Below are 14,473 nucleotides of genomic sequence, written 5' to 3'. Positions count from 1 at the left end.
GAGCGCGAGATCGACAGGCGGATCGGTGCAGCGTCGGCATTAATGCGGACCCTGTACGGAGCGCGAGATCGACAGGCGGATCGGTGCAGCGTCGGCTGTAATGCGGATCCTGTACCGGTCCGTTGTGGTGAAGAGAGAGCTGAGCCAAAAGGCAAAGCTCTCAATTTACCGGTCGATTTACGCTCCTACCCTCACCTATGGACAGGGTAAGAGAAGGGATCTCGTTCTTTCGGTCACGACCCATAGCTCGTGACCGAAAGAACGAGATCCCGGATACAAGCGGCCGAAATGAGTTTTGTCCGCAGGATGTCCGGGCTCTCCCTTAGAGTTAGGGTGAGAAGCTTGGTCATCCGGGAAAGACTTGGAGTAGAGTCGCTACTCCTCCATGTTGAGAGGAGCCAGATGAGGTGGCTCGGCCATCTTATCAGGATGCCTCCTGGATGCCTCCCTGGGGAGGTGTTCCTGGCATGTCCCACCGGTAGGAGACCCCGGGGACGACCCAGGACGCGCTGGAGAGACTATGTCTCTCAGCTGGCCTGGGAACGCCTTGGGATCCCCCGGGATGAGCTGGATGAAGTGGCTGGGGAGAGGGAAGTCTGGGAGTCCCTCCTAAAGCTGCTGCCCCCGCGACCCGACCCCGGATAAGCGGAAGAAGATGGATGGATGGATGGATGGATGGATGGATGGATGGATGGATGGATGGATGGATGGATGGATGGATGGATGGATGGATGGATGGATGGATGGATGGATGGATGGATGGATGGATGGATGGATGGATGGATGGGTGTAATAATACATGTCTGACATAACACATATCATGCTTATAAACCTTTTTATATTTTAATCATTCAGTTGTGGTCTACATAAAGTGGAACAGCATATGTTTTGTCTGAATTCCTTGTTTTTATCGAATTACAGGCCCCTCTTTTACCCCTGTTCTGAGTAGCTTCTGAGAACAAGTCGTTTTGATGCAGTCTCGTTAAATGAAAATGAGATACTTCACACCCTGCCCTCTCCAGGTCGCAACGTGTGGGCCTCCACTCCGGTTGGACATATTTGTAGTTTGTTAGCAGAGGTACGGTTATCTTGCGGCGCACAATCTTTTCTGATTGACTAAAAGACGTCAACAGCAGAAGACTTGTCCATCCAACCGTACATGTTCGAGCCAGAATCTGACCCAGAGCGAGAGGGCAGTGAAGATGACGAACCTGCAGAACCACGACTTCAGATTAACGTATCACAATGGTGTGTTATCACTGTTCACAGACTCATGCGAGAGAGAAAAAGATGGCGGATTTGTGAAACCGTTTGGCCACACCCAATGCCTTGTTTGGCAGTCCTGCTGTTAAGACTGTGACGTAATTGTATAATCGCAGCACCTGGAGGAATTCGATTAAACTTTTCTACCTTCTGAGATCATTCGTTGAGATTTACACAGTGACAACTTTGAACAGCCTTTGCAATCTCTCAGCACTTGCACACAGTGTCGTGCGGTGAGGTTCATGACTGGGGAGGCACTGAATGTGTGAAGGGACAACAAGATGAGAAGGAAATGATTTAGCAATAAAGAAAAGCGAGAGGGGGAAGTTGAATTTCCTCTTTTGGGTTTATCCGAGCTGGGAAGAAAATGAAATTCAAAGTCAATCGGGGAACAAAAACCTCAAGTGTACACTCAGCGCAGACGTAATGATGAATCGCACGGAGAGACTCATATTTACTCTGGTTCTTTTGAAATGCATGGTAGTTGACCTGCGTGAAGCTGGCCCACCACTCCACGCAAAATGTAAGGTTAAGAGTCTGTTTCGTTTGTGCTACGTTTGTGCTGGTTTGTGCCGTAATTATTTTTTTTGTTTGTGCCGCAACATTTTTTTAGTTATGAAAGATTATTTAATAAGTCATCCAGAGTTCACCCAGCCCCCCCCATCTGCTCCAAATGAACCCAAAATGGTACCGTTCGTTTGTGCTTCGTTTGTGCTGATTTGTGCTGCAAAAACTTTCGTTTGTGCTGCTACGGTTTCGTAGATATTACACATTTAATTTATAGCGATGACGTCACTCAGCCCACCATTTACTTCCAAATGGACCCAAAATGGTACCGTTCGTTTGTGCTTTGTTTGTGCTGGTTTGTGCTGCAAAAACTTTCGTTTGTGTTGCTACGGTTTCGAAGATATTACACATTTAATTTATAGCTATACGGAACCAAGAAAATGGTGCAATGCAAAGAAATTGTCCAGTACGTGGATCCTGTCTCTCTGCTCTGTTTGCAATGTCACAAGTGCTTCGCCCATGACTGACAGCAACTGGAAAAACCCAAAAGACACAACCAGTACCGCGACCGACTTGCTTCGCACTAGACCGGCTTGCTCAGCACACGATGTCGTCGTAGGTTTCGACTATACCGCCGTCAGCTTGAGGGCGGGGCCGGACTCGGGAAAAACGCAGGACCGGGGCTTATTGCCGTTCTCCCTCGCTGCTACGGGATGCCATAGCGAGTAGTGATGTGCATTCCGGTTCTTTTAAGTCAGGCGTGTCCTGATCAAGTGAAGGGGCCCGGAGGCCAATAGTTTTTTCAGACATCGTTTTCAAAAATTTCATGCAAATACACACTGTTATGAAACAAATTTCATTGTCCCAATTGTCTTTATTTTTTAAATGACAAAATAACCAAATATAAGCCACTCGGGCAGATGTGAACAACTGATAACATTGAACAGACTGTATGAAATACCTTAAATTTACATGAGTTTAAAATTATTATAGCCTCATTAATATTATAAATAGGAGTTATAAGTAATGCAAAGTTGTCTGTTATTAAAACTTAAAACAAGTGAGTTTTGCTCTTGTCAGTTACAATATCTTTCAGAAAGTAATAGTTTGTCACGTCTACAGGTTCATAACATCAACAGTATTAACATGTATTTTTCCTCTTTGATATGCATTTTATGGCTGGTGAGACTTGTACTCGGGAGCGACTTATAATGCGAAAAAATACGGAACTGAAAGTGCTCAGTTTTTGGTGTAACAGCGTTACTGCTGCTGCAGTTCCCCCCCACCCTTTAGCGCAGCAACGCCTATGTAACCAGGGCATCCTAAAGAATAAAAAGAGAGGAAGCAGAACAGTGGGCTTCAGAGCGGTTTAGAGATTGTAACTGAAGCACTCTGCCGTTCTCCTCGCGAGTGAAAATAATTACTGGTTGTCTTTTTTTCTCTGTTTCAGTGTTTAATAAATGTCTGATGATGCTTAGACCTGACAGAAATGATGTCAGGTCACACAAGAGACGACAGTGTGGCATTTGCTCCGACTTTATTGAAACGTGAGAAAGTGCGACATCACTTGGAGCGTTCGTGTGATGCCACATGGGTCAACGTGGCTTCCTTCTGCTGTGCGTTCCCGGGGGCAGACGCGCTACGGCCCCGTAGACCACGTCCTCCTTGGTCTCCACCGGCCTCAAACGACAACAATGCTTCAATAGCAACACTGTGTGTGTGTGTGTGTGTGTGTGTGTGTGTGTGTGTGTGTGTGTGTGTGTGCGCGTGCGCATGTGCGTGTGCGTGTGCGTGTGCGTGTGCGCGTGCGCGGCTGTGTGGCACCTGTTGACCGCCTTTGGTACAAGGTGGAAAGTTGTGCCCGAGGTGCATGATGGGATGCCGGCAAACTCACCTCACGCTCCTTGTTGACTCATTTGCCATCGTGAGGAGACGCCTGCCGACGCTTCCTGCTGGAATGTCAACACATGCTAACTGTGCAAAGACTAACCGCTAGTACGGGGACGCACCGTTTGTTGAGGAACAAGACGATGGCAACGGTGAGGATCAGCGCCATCAGTAGGCCCAAGGAGACGCTGAGCCTCAAAACAAAATGTCCATCTGGAAAGTCACCAAAAGCAAATGGACACGTCGGTGACTTTGCAAGTTTCTCATGTGTGAAAACATAACGAAGGCAAAACAGCCGTGTGTGTGTGAAACACATTTGCCTCAGGGGCCTGTGTGTAAGCGTGTGCATTCTTTCCACTGTAGTGTGCGCTTTTGTACTTTATTTATTTGCGTGTGAATTTGTGAGTCGGTGCGTGTTTGTGTGTGCATGATTGTTGCATGTGAGTGTAAAAACACTGAAGAAAAACAAGAACAGAAAAAGAGTTGAAGAATCCAAGAGTAATTAAAGTACTTGTGTGCAGTTTTGCCACGTTCAGCCTGAAGGGTGGCGACATGGTATTTGGGAGGGCCAGGCTGCAAGTGTAGTTGGCCGACCGTTCGGCCATCAGCCGGAGGGTGGGGCCGGACTCCGGCAAGCGGTGCCCGTCTTTATGCCAGTGCACGTCCAGATCGTGGAAGGAGCAACGGAACGTGCAGTTCAACGTCACGGCGGCGCCCACGCTCACGGGACCGGGGGCGGAGCTCTGCACCCTCATCGGCTCGGCATCTAGGAGAGAGACCGGATGCTACACTCGGCTTCACGTTTGGCCAGTGGCGCGTTTACAGGCTCCCCGAGACCCATACCCCATACGACAAAAAGTCAGAGCTTGAAACTGTTAGGCTGGGACACCCCCAAGTCATTCTTTACGATGTGTGCAGCAAAAACTCAAGCGACGTGTTGGTCCTACCAAGAACGCTGACGGCCACGCCCGTTGAGCCAGTGTAATGTCCGTCAACTATTTCAGCTTCCATCCGGAATCGGAAGGTGGTGTTGTCTTCGCTGAGGATTTCGCGGATCTTCAGCGTGCAGTTGCTGTTGTAGTCCCCCAAGTACACGAAGCGCTTGTTTTTGTTGGGTTTTTTGCTGTCGTACACGGACGGCACGGTTCCATGACAAATGGGGTGATTGACGCACCACACCACCCGAACCACTGGCATGATGGTGGTGAAGGAGCACGGCAACGTCACGGTGGAGCCGCGCACTGCGCACTCTACCGGGGAGTAGCGCACCCGCTCCACCGCAAGTGCCGAACCTGAGAATTAAAGCCACAAAACCTTTTCTATGTAGGATTTTATTTGTAGCCGTATCATGTCCAGGTAGCATGACATCACAGCACATTTGCACATTTGTACACACACACACACGCGCGCACATACGCACACGCACGCGCACACACACACACACACACACACACACACACACACACACACACACACACACACACACACACACACACACACACACACGCACACACACACACACACACACACACACACACTGACGTTAGTGTGCGATGGCGTTCACTCACCTGCCAGAAGCAGCAAGGCCGACACCTTAGCGTGTGCAAGAAGCATGGCGAGTGAGAAGGAAATGATTTAGCAATGAACAAAAGTGAGACGAAGAAGTTGAATTTCCTCTTTTCTTTTGGGTTGATCCGAGCAGGGAAGAAAATGAGATTCAAAGTCAATCGGGGAACCAAAACCTCAAGTGTATGCTCAGCGCAGACGTAATGACGAATCGCACGGAGAGACTCATATTTATTCTGGTTCTTTTGAAATGTATGGTAGTTGACCTGCGTGAAGCTGGCCCACCACTCCACGCAAAATGTAAGGTTAAGAGTCTGTTTCGTTTGTGCTACGTTTGTGCTGGTTTGTGCCGTAATTTTTTTTTGTTTGTGCCGCAACGTTTTTTTAGTTATGAAAGATTATTTAATAGGTCATCCAGAGTTCACCCAGCCCCCCATCTGCTCCAAATGAACCCAAAATGGTACCGTTCGTTTGTGCTTCGTTTGTGCTGATTTGTGCTGCAAAAACTTTTGTTTGTGCTGCTACGGTTTCGTGGATATTACACATTTAATTTATAGCGATGACGTCACTCAGCCCACCATTTACTTCCAAATGGACCCAAAATGGTACCGTTCGTTTGTGCTTTGTTTGTGCTGGTTTGTGCTGCAAAAACTTTCGTTTGTGTTGCTACGGTTTCGTAGATATACACATTTAATTTATAGCTATACGGAACCAAGAAAATGCTGCAATGCAAAGAAAGTTATCTGAATAACTCTTAAAATGTTACGTCAGGCACATTCAGTTGGTTGTTTATGTGTTATGTAACGTTGGCATATCGTATCAGCCTGTTGTTGCCTCTATTCTATTTTTATTTGAAATTGCCTTTCAAGATGACATGTCTGTTCTTGGTGTTGGGCTTTATCAAATAAATTTCCCCCCAAAATGCGACTTATACTCCAGTGCGACTTATATGTCTTTTGCCTTTCAAGATGACATGTCGGTTCTTGGTGTTGGATTTTATCAAATAAATTTCCCCCAAAAATGCAACTTGTACTCCAGTGCGACTTATATATGTATTTTTCCTCTTTGATATGCATTTTATGGCTGGTGAGACTTGTACTCGGGAGCGACTTATAATGCGAAAAAATACGGAACTGAAAGTTCTCAGGCACCTGTTTTTTTTTTTTTTTTAAACTTCTGCCAACTACAAGTGAAAATAGGTTGGAAATGTTTTGTGTCCTGTGATCCTTTTGTGCTCGGCAGGTCAGCGGAAGGATGTGCCATCCATTTTGACAATATTGGCCCAAGCTTGAGTTGGACTCGTTTTACTGGGCAGTTTGGGTCTTTTCTCTTAAGGTGAAAGTTGACAAATCACCTTTCCGAGAATCTAGCGGAAGGCTTCTTTGCAAGAAGTTGTCTTCCACTTCCTGTTTTGATTACGTTAACGGAAGCCAAGAAAAGTTTGTTGCGACACGCGGCAAGGAGCAGGGCAGCTGGACGCAATGGGAAATTGTTTAATTATAAATAAGTTATTCCATATTTACTCAATATTATTGTGTGTTGTACTAGATAGCTTGGCAAGAAAAAAAGCTAAACAAAAGAAAGTTGTAGTTGCATTGTTCCACAGGAAAATGGTGCTCGTTAGTTCGAGATGACTAATCAATCGCAGCCAAGGAGGTGTCAATGGGTCAAGATCTATTTTTGGTGTAACAGCGTTACTGCTGCTGCAGTTTTTGCCCCCACACCCTTTAGAGCAACAACGCCTATGTAACCAGGGCATCCTAAAGAATAAAAAGAGAGGAAGCAGAACAGTGGGCTTCAGAGCAGTTTAGAGATTGTAACTGAAGCACTCTGCCGTTCTCGTCGCGAGTAAAAATAATTACTGGTTGTCTTTTTTTCTCTGTTTCAGTGTTTAATAAATGCCTGATGATGCTTAGACCTGACAGAAATGATGTCAGGTCACACAAGAGACGACTTTGTGGCATTTGCTCCGACTTTATTGAAACGTGAGAAAGTGCGACATCACTTGGAGCGTTCGTGTGATGCCACATGGGTCAACGTGGCTTCCTTCTGCTGAGCGTTCACGGGGACAGACGCGCTACGGACCCGTAGACCACGTCCTCCTTGGTCTCCACCGGCCTCAAACGACAACAATGCTTCAATAGCAACACTGTGTGTGTGTGTGTGTGTCTGTGTGTGCGTGTGCGTGCGTGTGTGTGTGTGGCTGTGTGGCACCTGTTGACGGCCTTTGGTTTGAACTGTACAGTGGCATAACTGAGTTCGTCTGCACTCCGGCCCGCTTCCTCTGCATCTGGACCGCCTCGGTCACCAATTGGTTGCGTCTTACAGTACACATGTTCACACCTCTACACACACACGCGCGCACACATGCACGCACACACACACACACACACACACACACACACACACACACACACAAGGTGGAAAGTTGTGCCCGAGGTGCATGATGGGATGCCGGCAAACTCACTTCACGCTCCTTGTTGACTCGTTTGCCATCGTGAGGAGACGTCTGCCGACGCTTCCTGCTGGAATGTCAACACATGCTAACTGTGCAAAGACTAACCGCTAGTACGGGGACGCACCGTTTGTTGAGGAACAAGACGATGGCAACGATGAGGATCAGCGCCATCAGTAGGCCCAAGGAGACGCTGAGCGTCAAACCAAAATGTCCATCTGGAAAGTCACCAAAAGCAAATGGACACGTCGGTGACTTTGCAAGTTTCTTATGTGTGAAAACATAACGAAGGCAAAACAGCCGTGTGTGTGTGAAACACATTTGCCTCAGGGGCCGGTGTGTAAGCGTGTGCATTCTTTCCACTGTAGTGTGCGCTTTTGTACTTTATTTATTTGCGTGTGAATTTGTGAGTCGGTGCGTGTTTGTGTGTGCATGATTGTTGCATGTGAGTGTAAAAAAACTGAAGAAAAACAAGAACAGAAAAAGAGTTGAAGAATCCAAGAGTAATTAAAGTACTTGTGTGCAGTTTTGCCACGTTCAGCCTGAAGGGTGGCGACATGGTATTTGGAAGGAGGGCCAGGCTGCAAGTGTAGTTGGCCGACCGTTCGGCCGTCAGCCGGAGGGTGGGGCCGGACTCCGGCAAGCGGTGCCCGTCTTTATGCCAGTGCACGTCCAGATCGTGGAAGGAGCAACGGAACGTGCAGTTCAACGTCACGGCGGCGCCCACGCTCACGGGACCGGGGGCGGAGCTCTGCACCCTCATCGGCTCGGCATCTAGGAGAGAGACCGGATGCTACACTCGGCTTCACGTTTGGCCAGTGGCGCGTTTACAGGCTCCCCGAGACCCATACCCCATACGACAAACAGTCAGAGCTTGAAACTGTTAGGCTGGGACACCCCCAAGTCATTCTTTATGATGTGTGCAGCAAAAACTCAAGCGACGTGTTGGTCCTACCAAGAACGCTGACGGCCACGCCCGTTTGGCCGGTGAAATGTCCGGCATCTTTTTCAGCTTCCATCCGGAATCGGAAGGTGGTGTTGTCTTCGCTGAGGATTTCGCGGATCTTCAGCGTGCAGTTGCTGTTGTAGTCCCCCAAGTACACGAAGCGCTTGTTTTTGTTGGGTTTTTTGCTGTCGTACACGGACGGCGTGGTTCTATGACAAATGGGGTGATTGACGCACCACACCACCCGAACCACTGGCATGATGGCGGTGAAGGAGCACCGCAACGTCACGGTGGAGCCGCGCACCGCGCACTTGACCGGCGAGTAGCGCACCCGCTCCTCCGCAAGTGCCGAACCTGACAATTAAAGCCACAAAACCTTTTCTATGTAGGATTTTATTTGTAGCCGTATCATGTCCAGGTAGCATGACATCACAGTATATTTGTAACCGACATGGTGACACGCACGCACGCACGCACACACACACACACACACACACACACTGACGTTAGTGTGCGATGGCGTTCACTCACCTGCCAGAAGCAGCAAGGCCGACACCTTTGCAAGTGCAAGAAGCATGGCGAGTGAGAAGGAAATGATTTAGCAATGAACAAAAGTGAGACGAAGAAGTTGAATTTCCTCTTTTCTTTTGGGTTGATCCGAGCAGGGAAGAAAATGAGATTCAAAGTCAATCGGGGAACCAAAACCTCAAGTGTATGCTCAGCGCAGACGTAATGACGAATTGCACGGAGAGACTCATGTTTACTCTGGTTATTTTGAATTGTACTTTTGTTGTTGTTATTGACACAATGATCAATGGTAACATTCGAGGGGTGGAGTTTCGTTGCCGGGGAGCTTTCACTTTGGCGCTGTTGTTTTCATCGACAACCATGACCTTCCCTTTTTCTGTGATGCCAATGACAAGTGGCAAACTAATGATGACCCTTTGATGACCAAGTCATGACCGGACAAAATGCAGTTTTGTTTTCAATAAAAAGACTAGACTAGTGGTAAATGTTCAAAAAGGGGACTGACACCAAGGAAAATATTAACCCCCTAACCTAACCTAACCTAACACAAATTCTGCCTTTCATTCATATCTGAAGAGTTCGATAACATTGAACAAACTGTTTGAAATACCTTAAATTTACATGACTTTAAGATTATTATAGCCTCATGAACATTTTAAACGAGAGTTATATAAGTAATGTAAAGTTGTCTGTTGTTATTATTAAAACTTAAAACAAGTGAATTTTGCTCTTGTGATTTATAAAATCTTTCAGAAAGTAATAGTTTGTGTCACGTCTACAGGTTCATAACATCAACAGTATTAACATGGCCACTTTGTCGCTTGCTATAGTAATATTTACTTTTGACTCACAGCCCCGCGTGAATAATCGCTACGGTGATGCCAGTTTAGCTTGGAGCTGCTTTAGTTTATCAGCGCGGTCACTCCCTGTTAGCTTGTCGTATGTGTTAGCGTGTTTAGTCTGATACTGTCTCTTTAGGTTGAAATCCTTAAACAAGGCAACCATCTATTTACAAATTAGACAAACACAATTGTCTTGATTTTCTATGAAGAAGTATTGTAATTCCCATTTCTCTTGAAGGCGACGGCCTTCAATGTCAAATTTCCTCATTTTCTTTGCAGTCGCCATAGCAGAAATGAGTGGAGGTGCAATTCATCTGTGTTTGCTGTGCAAATGTTTAACAAAACATACAATAAATATCTGACGCAGAGGGCCAAACTGGCGCGGAAGTGCATAGGTTTTGCGCTATCTTGCAAAAATATGTAAAAACTTTTTTTTCCGCACTTGTTTCCCCCTTAGGGGCTATGCAAGTACAAGTAGTATAGTTAGATCTTTGTTTGAATTTTAGTCTCAAATGGTGAAAATCACTACCTTAAAATTGACGCATAATGCACATAACAAGCATACACAATCATCGTCACACACACACAAACCTTTTTTTTAAGAAATGTGGGGCCTCTATGCTGCGTTACGTTTTTCCCCAATAAGGTGCTAGTGCCCCTGAAGGGAGAGAGACCAATTTGAATTATTTCTCTTGTCCTTGCTGACTTGTTTGTCCCAATAGTGTTGCCTCTTCCTTTCCTTCTGTTTAGCCCAGCATCCACCTTGACAGTGTAAGGCCATTATTTTTTCTCCCCACTTTCTCACTTGCGCCTTGCTCACAACCCTTTCCTTTAAATTCCTCTCTCTATCGCAGCTACCTCTTTCACTCTCTGCAACCTAATTGGTATGACACTTTTCCTTCTGTCATCCCCAATGTTACTTTGAAAGCTGCAGTCTGCCCAGAGGGGGACTGAAGAATGTGCAAGGGACCCCATGCACTGACACACATACACAACACAACACTTTTTAGTATCATCATTATTCCTGTGTTCATTTACTTGGAAATACTTTCCAATGTCCCCCAATTGCCCTTAAAAGCTGTCATTTAGAAGGTGGATAAACACAGAGATGCATTAAAGTGTGCATAAATGCATGCTCACATAGCATAAACAAGACACACGCATAGACAAACTGTGGCTACCACTGGCGGTCAAGGGCAAAGTACAGAATATTATTTTGGCATATTTGAGCACATGATGCTCGGCTGACTCTCTACATCATGGAGAGGTGTTTGCAGTTGGGCACATGTTGTTACACAGTTGCAGGAGCTCAGGGGCGGAATAATGCTTGTTGGTTTTCTGGGTGGGGAACCTCACCATACAGTATGTGGCATTAGACCAGTAGCTGAAGCTTGTTGTATACGTCTCTCACCAGACTGTACTCAACATACTTAATGCACCACTACTGACTTGGTAATTTTATTAGTTATAAACAATTTGCTATTCATTTATATTGAAGAAACCACTACGGCATTGTCATGCCCGTAAATTTAAAAAGAAACTAACAAATTCATTCAGTGTTGGCCAAAAATAGAAACAGCCTCATCTCCAGAAGAGATTCAGATTGGGAACGAAAAGCCTGTGTTGGTGCAAAAATGCCATCTTGGAATTAGTTATCTCATTAAAACGCTTAAGGCTGGAATGTCTCCGAAGGATTTAGCTAGAGTTATTAGTGGGAATTGAAAAGGTCAACATGGCAAACGTTGTTAATCCAGTAAACAAATGAGTCAAGTTCTCCCTAGAGTCAAGAGGTCAAGCACAAGAAAAATAAATCATTGATTATGTCTTTAATGGAGAATTTCAATATCTATCTATCTGTCTGTATGTCTGTCCAGCTGTCCGGCCGTCTATCTGTCCTTGTATCGGTCTATCTACTCTGGCACTACCCTGTGCTGTGCTTTTGACTTTCAACAAGTTTATAAATTGCACAGCCAGCTTAAATAACTTTTTACTCATTACAAAAGGTTTCTGCTCATATTCAAGAGATGAACAAAGTATCGTAATTTCTTTGATATTATGGAAACGTAACGTGTCTGACATTTGCTACTCTAGATAAGGGATTTTCAACGGGTGATCTTCGCTCATGTGGTGGTTTGTGGCGGTATTGCAGCTGGTCTGTGAAATTGGAGATGGAACATAATTGTAACATTTTTAAAACTAAAATGTATTCGTTCTTTAAACATAATTGATTTTCCAGCTAATTTTGTGAATTATTTACCTGTCCAAATTATGTCAAAACTAGCTGAGATTCCAAAAAATAGACATACAAATACAAATGAATAGCTTATTAGGTCTAACTTCCTTTGGTGCAAAATAAAATAAGATTCCGCCTAAGCAGTGGTCCCAGAGCATCCTCTTGGTTATAATGGCGGTCCCATGGACAAAACCAGTTGAAAAATAACGTGCCATTTTCATCGTGTGTTTTGTATTTACAGGGTATTACAGTTGCGTTGGCACATCACTCAGATCAGAATTGAAATCTGCAAAACAGTAAGTACTTTTCTGAAAACAGAAAACAAATAGCAAAACATCCTGCGTCCCCTGCAAAAGTCAATTGTTATTACATCTCTTAAAAGTAAATATTTGTGTCATATCGTCATGGCATCAGAACGACAAGTCTTTGTGTCACTGTGTATGGAAGCATAACAGAGTGGAATTTCTTAGTCAGGTTGTCGATATCACAGTTTACTCTGCAGGGAAGCTCTAATTTACACTGCTTTGAGTTTTGATGACAAATTTGTTATTCTAAATTGAAAGTTACACCTTTGTGGATGTGGAGGATTGATTTAAAAAGACTGGGCAAGATTCACATTTCACTTTTACTGTTGGCACTGTAATTTGTTCAGTAAACCTTCTCATTGTTATACGAATAGGAAAAGACAGCACTGCAGAGCACAAAGAAAATAACTAATCAAAAAGTAAAAATATCGGGCAATTTACTTGAGGACATTTGTACATGCAACACTGAAGGAATTACAGTGCAGTCTTCGTACTTTGGAAGTCGCTGACCAGGTGTATCCAAGCATTTTGAAATGTGGGCCACATGCACATACCGTAATTTTCGGACTATAAGTCGCTCCGGAGTATAACTCGCACCAGCCATATGGTGCTTTAAAATGTTAATTGCTTTATTTGATTTTTTGTTCAAGATAAAGATATAAAAGCATGTAAAGTAATCAACTATACTAAAAATAACATGTGAAGTGGTCAACTATACTTGTAAGTAAGTGATGTGTTAATGATCAAGTAAAAATGTGTGAAAAAAAACATGTATAAGTCGCTCCTGAGTATAAGTCGCCCCCCCACCCAAACTATAAAAAAAAAAAAAAAACGCGACTTATAGTCCGAAAATTACGGTACATATAGGAGGGGGTGGATCACATACTGGAAATGTAGGAAATGTAGCCTTAAATTCTGTGTGTTAAAGCTGGAAAAACAAATTAAAAGTGGTCAAATATATTGATTTTTTTAATATAATTAAAGACAACACTGCAATCACCACAGCGTTCCATATATTGATCTTTTTTATTTATTTATTTATTTATTTATTTATTTATTTATTTATTTATATAAAGCTGTGGTAGCTCATTCCCAGTTCAGGGTGGAGTCTGACTTTCGCCTGTCGGCTGGGATAGGCACCAGCCCCCCCTGCGACCCTGAGCAGGATAAGCGGTGTTGATATTTAACACTGACTTTTGTTGTTTGTTTTCCTTTTCTAATTATTGTGTACCATTCAATAACTGACATTTGCTTTATCGTCTCCAAATGGCAGAATGCACAAGCCCTTGTGGGGTTCCTCCTATTACTCCGGTTTCCGCTCACATTCCAAAACAATTGCATTGAGCAATTTAAATGCCCATAAGTGTGATTGTGAGTGTGAATGTGTTGTTTGTCTTTGTGTGCGATTGGCTGGCAACCAGATCAGGGTGTCCCCGCCTACTGCACGGAGACAACTGGGATAGGCTCCAACACGCCCATTACCCTTGTGAGAAGAAGTGATTCAGAAGATGGATGGATGGATGGATGGATGGATGGATGGATGGATGGATGGATGGATGGATGGATGGATGGATGGATGGATGGATGGATGGATGGATGTCCCCATCCCACTTGTTGCCTCTCATTGTACTGTATATCTGTATATGTGCTCACTGTGATAATTTAAATACACCTTTGCTGAAGACAACATAAAAAGAGATGAGAGATGACTACTAATAACAGCTGCAATACCACCATGGTTGCAAGCCTCAGGGCTTTTTTGTCTTTTCTTGCCCCCTTCTCGCTCTCCTACCCCATCCCCGCCGCTCATACACATTATTTTGCACCCTCGGGCATACCCAAGACGCCCCCCAGCTGTGAGGAAATGTCAGACGATTACCACCCACCACTATCCTCCCTCCAAATATACACACGCACACAAGGCATAGTAAATGCAGACAC

At 44.8% G+C, this 14,473-nt stretch overlaps 1 protein-coding gene across 5 annotated transcripts; it reads right to left on the bottom strand.

Moving 5' to 3' along the window:
• Positions 1-3,290: 3,290 nt before the first annotated feature.
• LOC125982019 (uncharacterized) lies at positions 3,291-9,394 on the bottom strand. Of its 5 annotated transcripts, none has more exons than XM_049742192.2 (7): positions 9,156-9,394; positions 8,634-8,978; positions 8,195-8,452; positions 7,806-7,896; positions 7,691-7,748; positions 7,438-7,568; positions 3,291-3,450 (listed from the first exon to the last, which is right to left on the bottom strand). In XM_049742192.2, exons 1-7 carry the CDS (start codon positions 9,199-9,201, stop codon positions 3,366-3,368), a joined length of 1,014 nt encoding a protein of 337 aa, XP_049598149.1. In that variant the 5' UTR covers positions 9,202-9,394; the 3' UTR covers positions 3,291-3,365. The 5 variants fall into 5 exon arrangements, with proteins under 5 accessions (XP_049598149.1, XP_049598158.1, XP_068507814.1 ...); XM_049742201.2 differs by having other exon boundaries at positions 7,691-7,745; XM_049742210.2 differs by lacking the exon at positions 3,291-3,450 and adding an exon at positions 7,178-7,341 and having other exon boundaries at positions 9,156-9,391.
• Between the last annotated feature and the right edge of the window lie 5,079 nt (positions 9,395-14,473).

The sequence above is a fragment of the Syngnathus scovelli genome, chromosome 1, assembly GCF_024217435.2.
Source record: "Syngnathus scovelli strain Florida chromosome 1, RoL_Ssco_1.2, whole genome shotgun sequence".
In the NCBI taxonomy this organism is placed as follows: Eukaryota; Metazoa; Chordata; class Actinopteri; order Syngnathiformes; family Syngnathidae; genus Syngnathus; species Syngnathus scovelli.
This window is presented reverse-complemented; position numbering and strand designations above follow the sequence as displayed.

What these genes read in the sequence shown, in the direction of transcription:
- LOC125982019 (XM_049742192.2), bottom strand. Translation starts at nt 9,201, where the DNA reads ATGCTTCTTGCACTTGCAAAGGTGTCGGCCTTGCTGCTTCTGGCAG. An exon ending in CGTGGCCGTCAGCGTTCTTG is followed by an intron (nt 8,453 to 8,633) that starts GTAGGACCAACA and finishes TCTCTCTCCTAG; the next exon opens with ATGCCGAGCCGATGAGGGTG. An exon ending in AAACCAAAGGCCGTCAACAG is followed by an intron (nt 3,451 to 7,437) that starts GTGCCACACAGC and finishes TTGTCGTTTGAG; the next exon opens with GCCGGTGGAGACCAAGGAGG.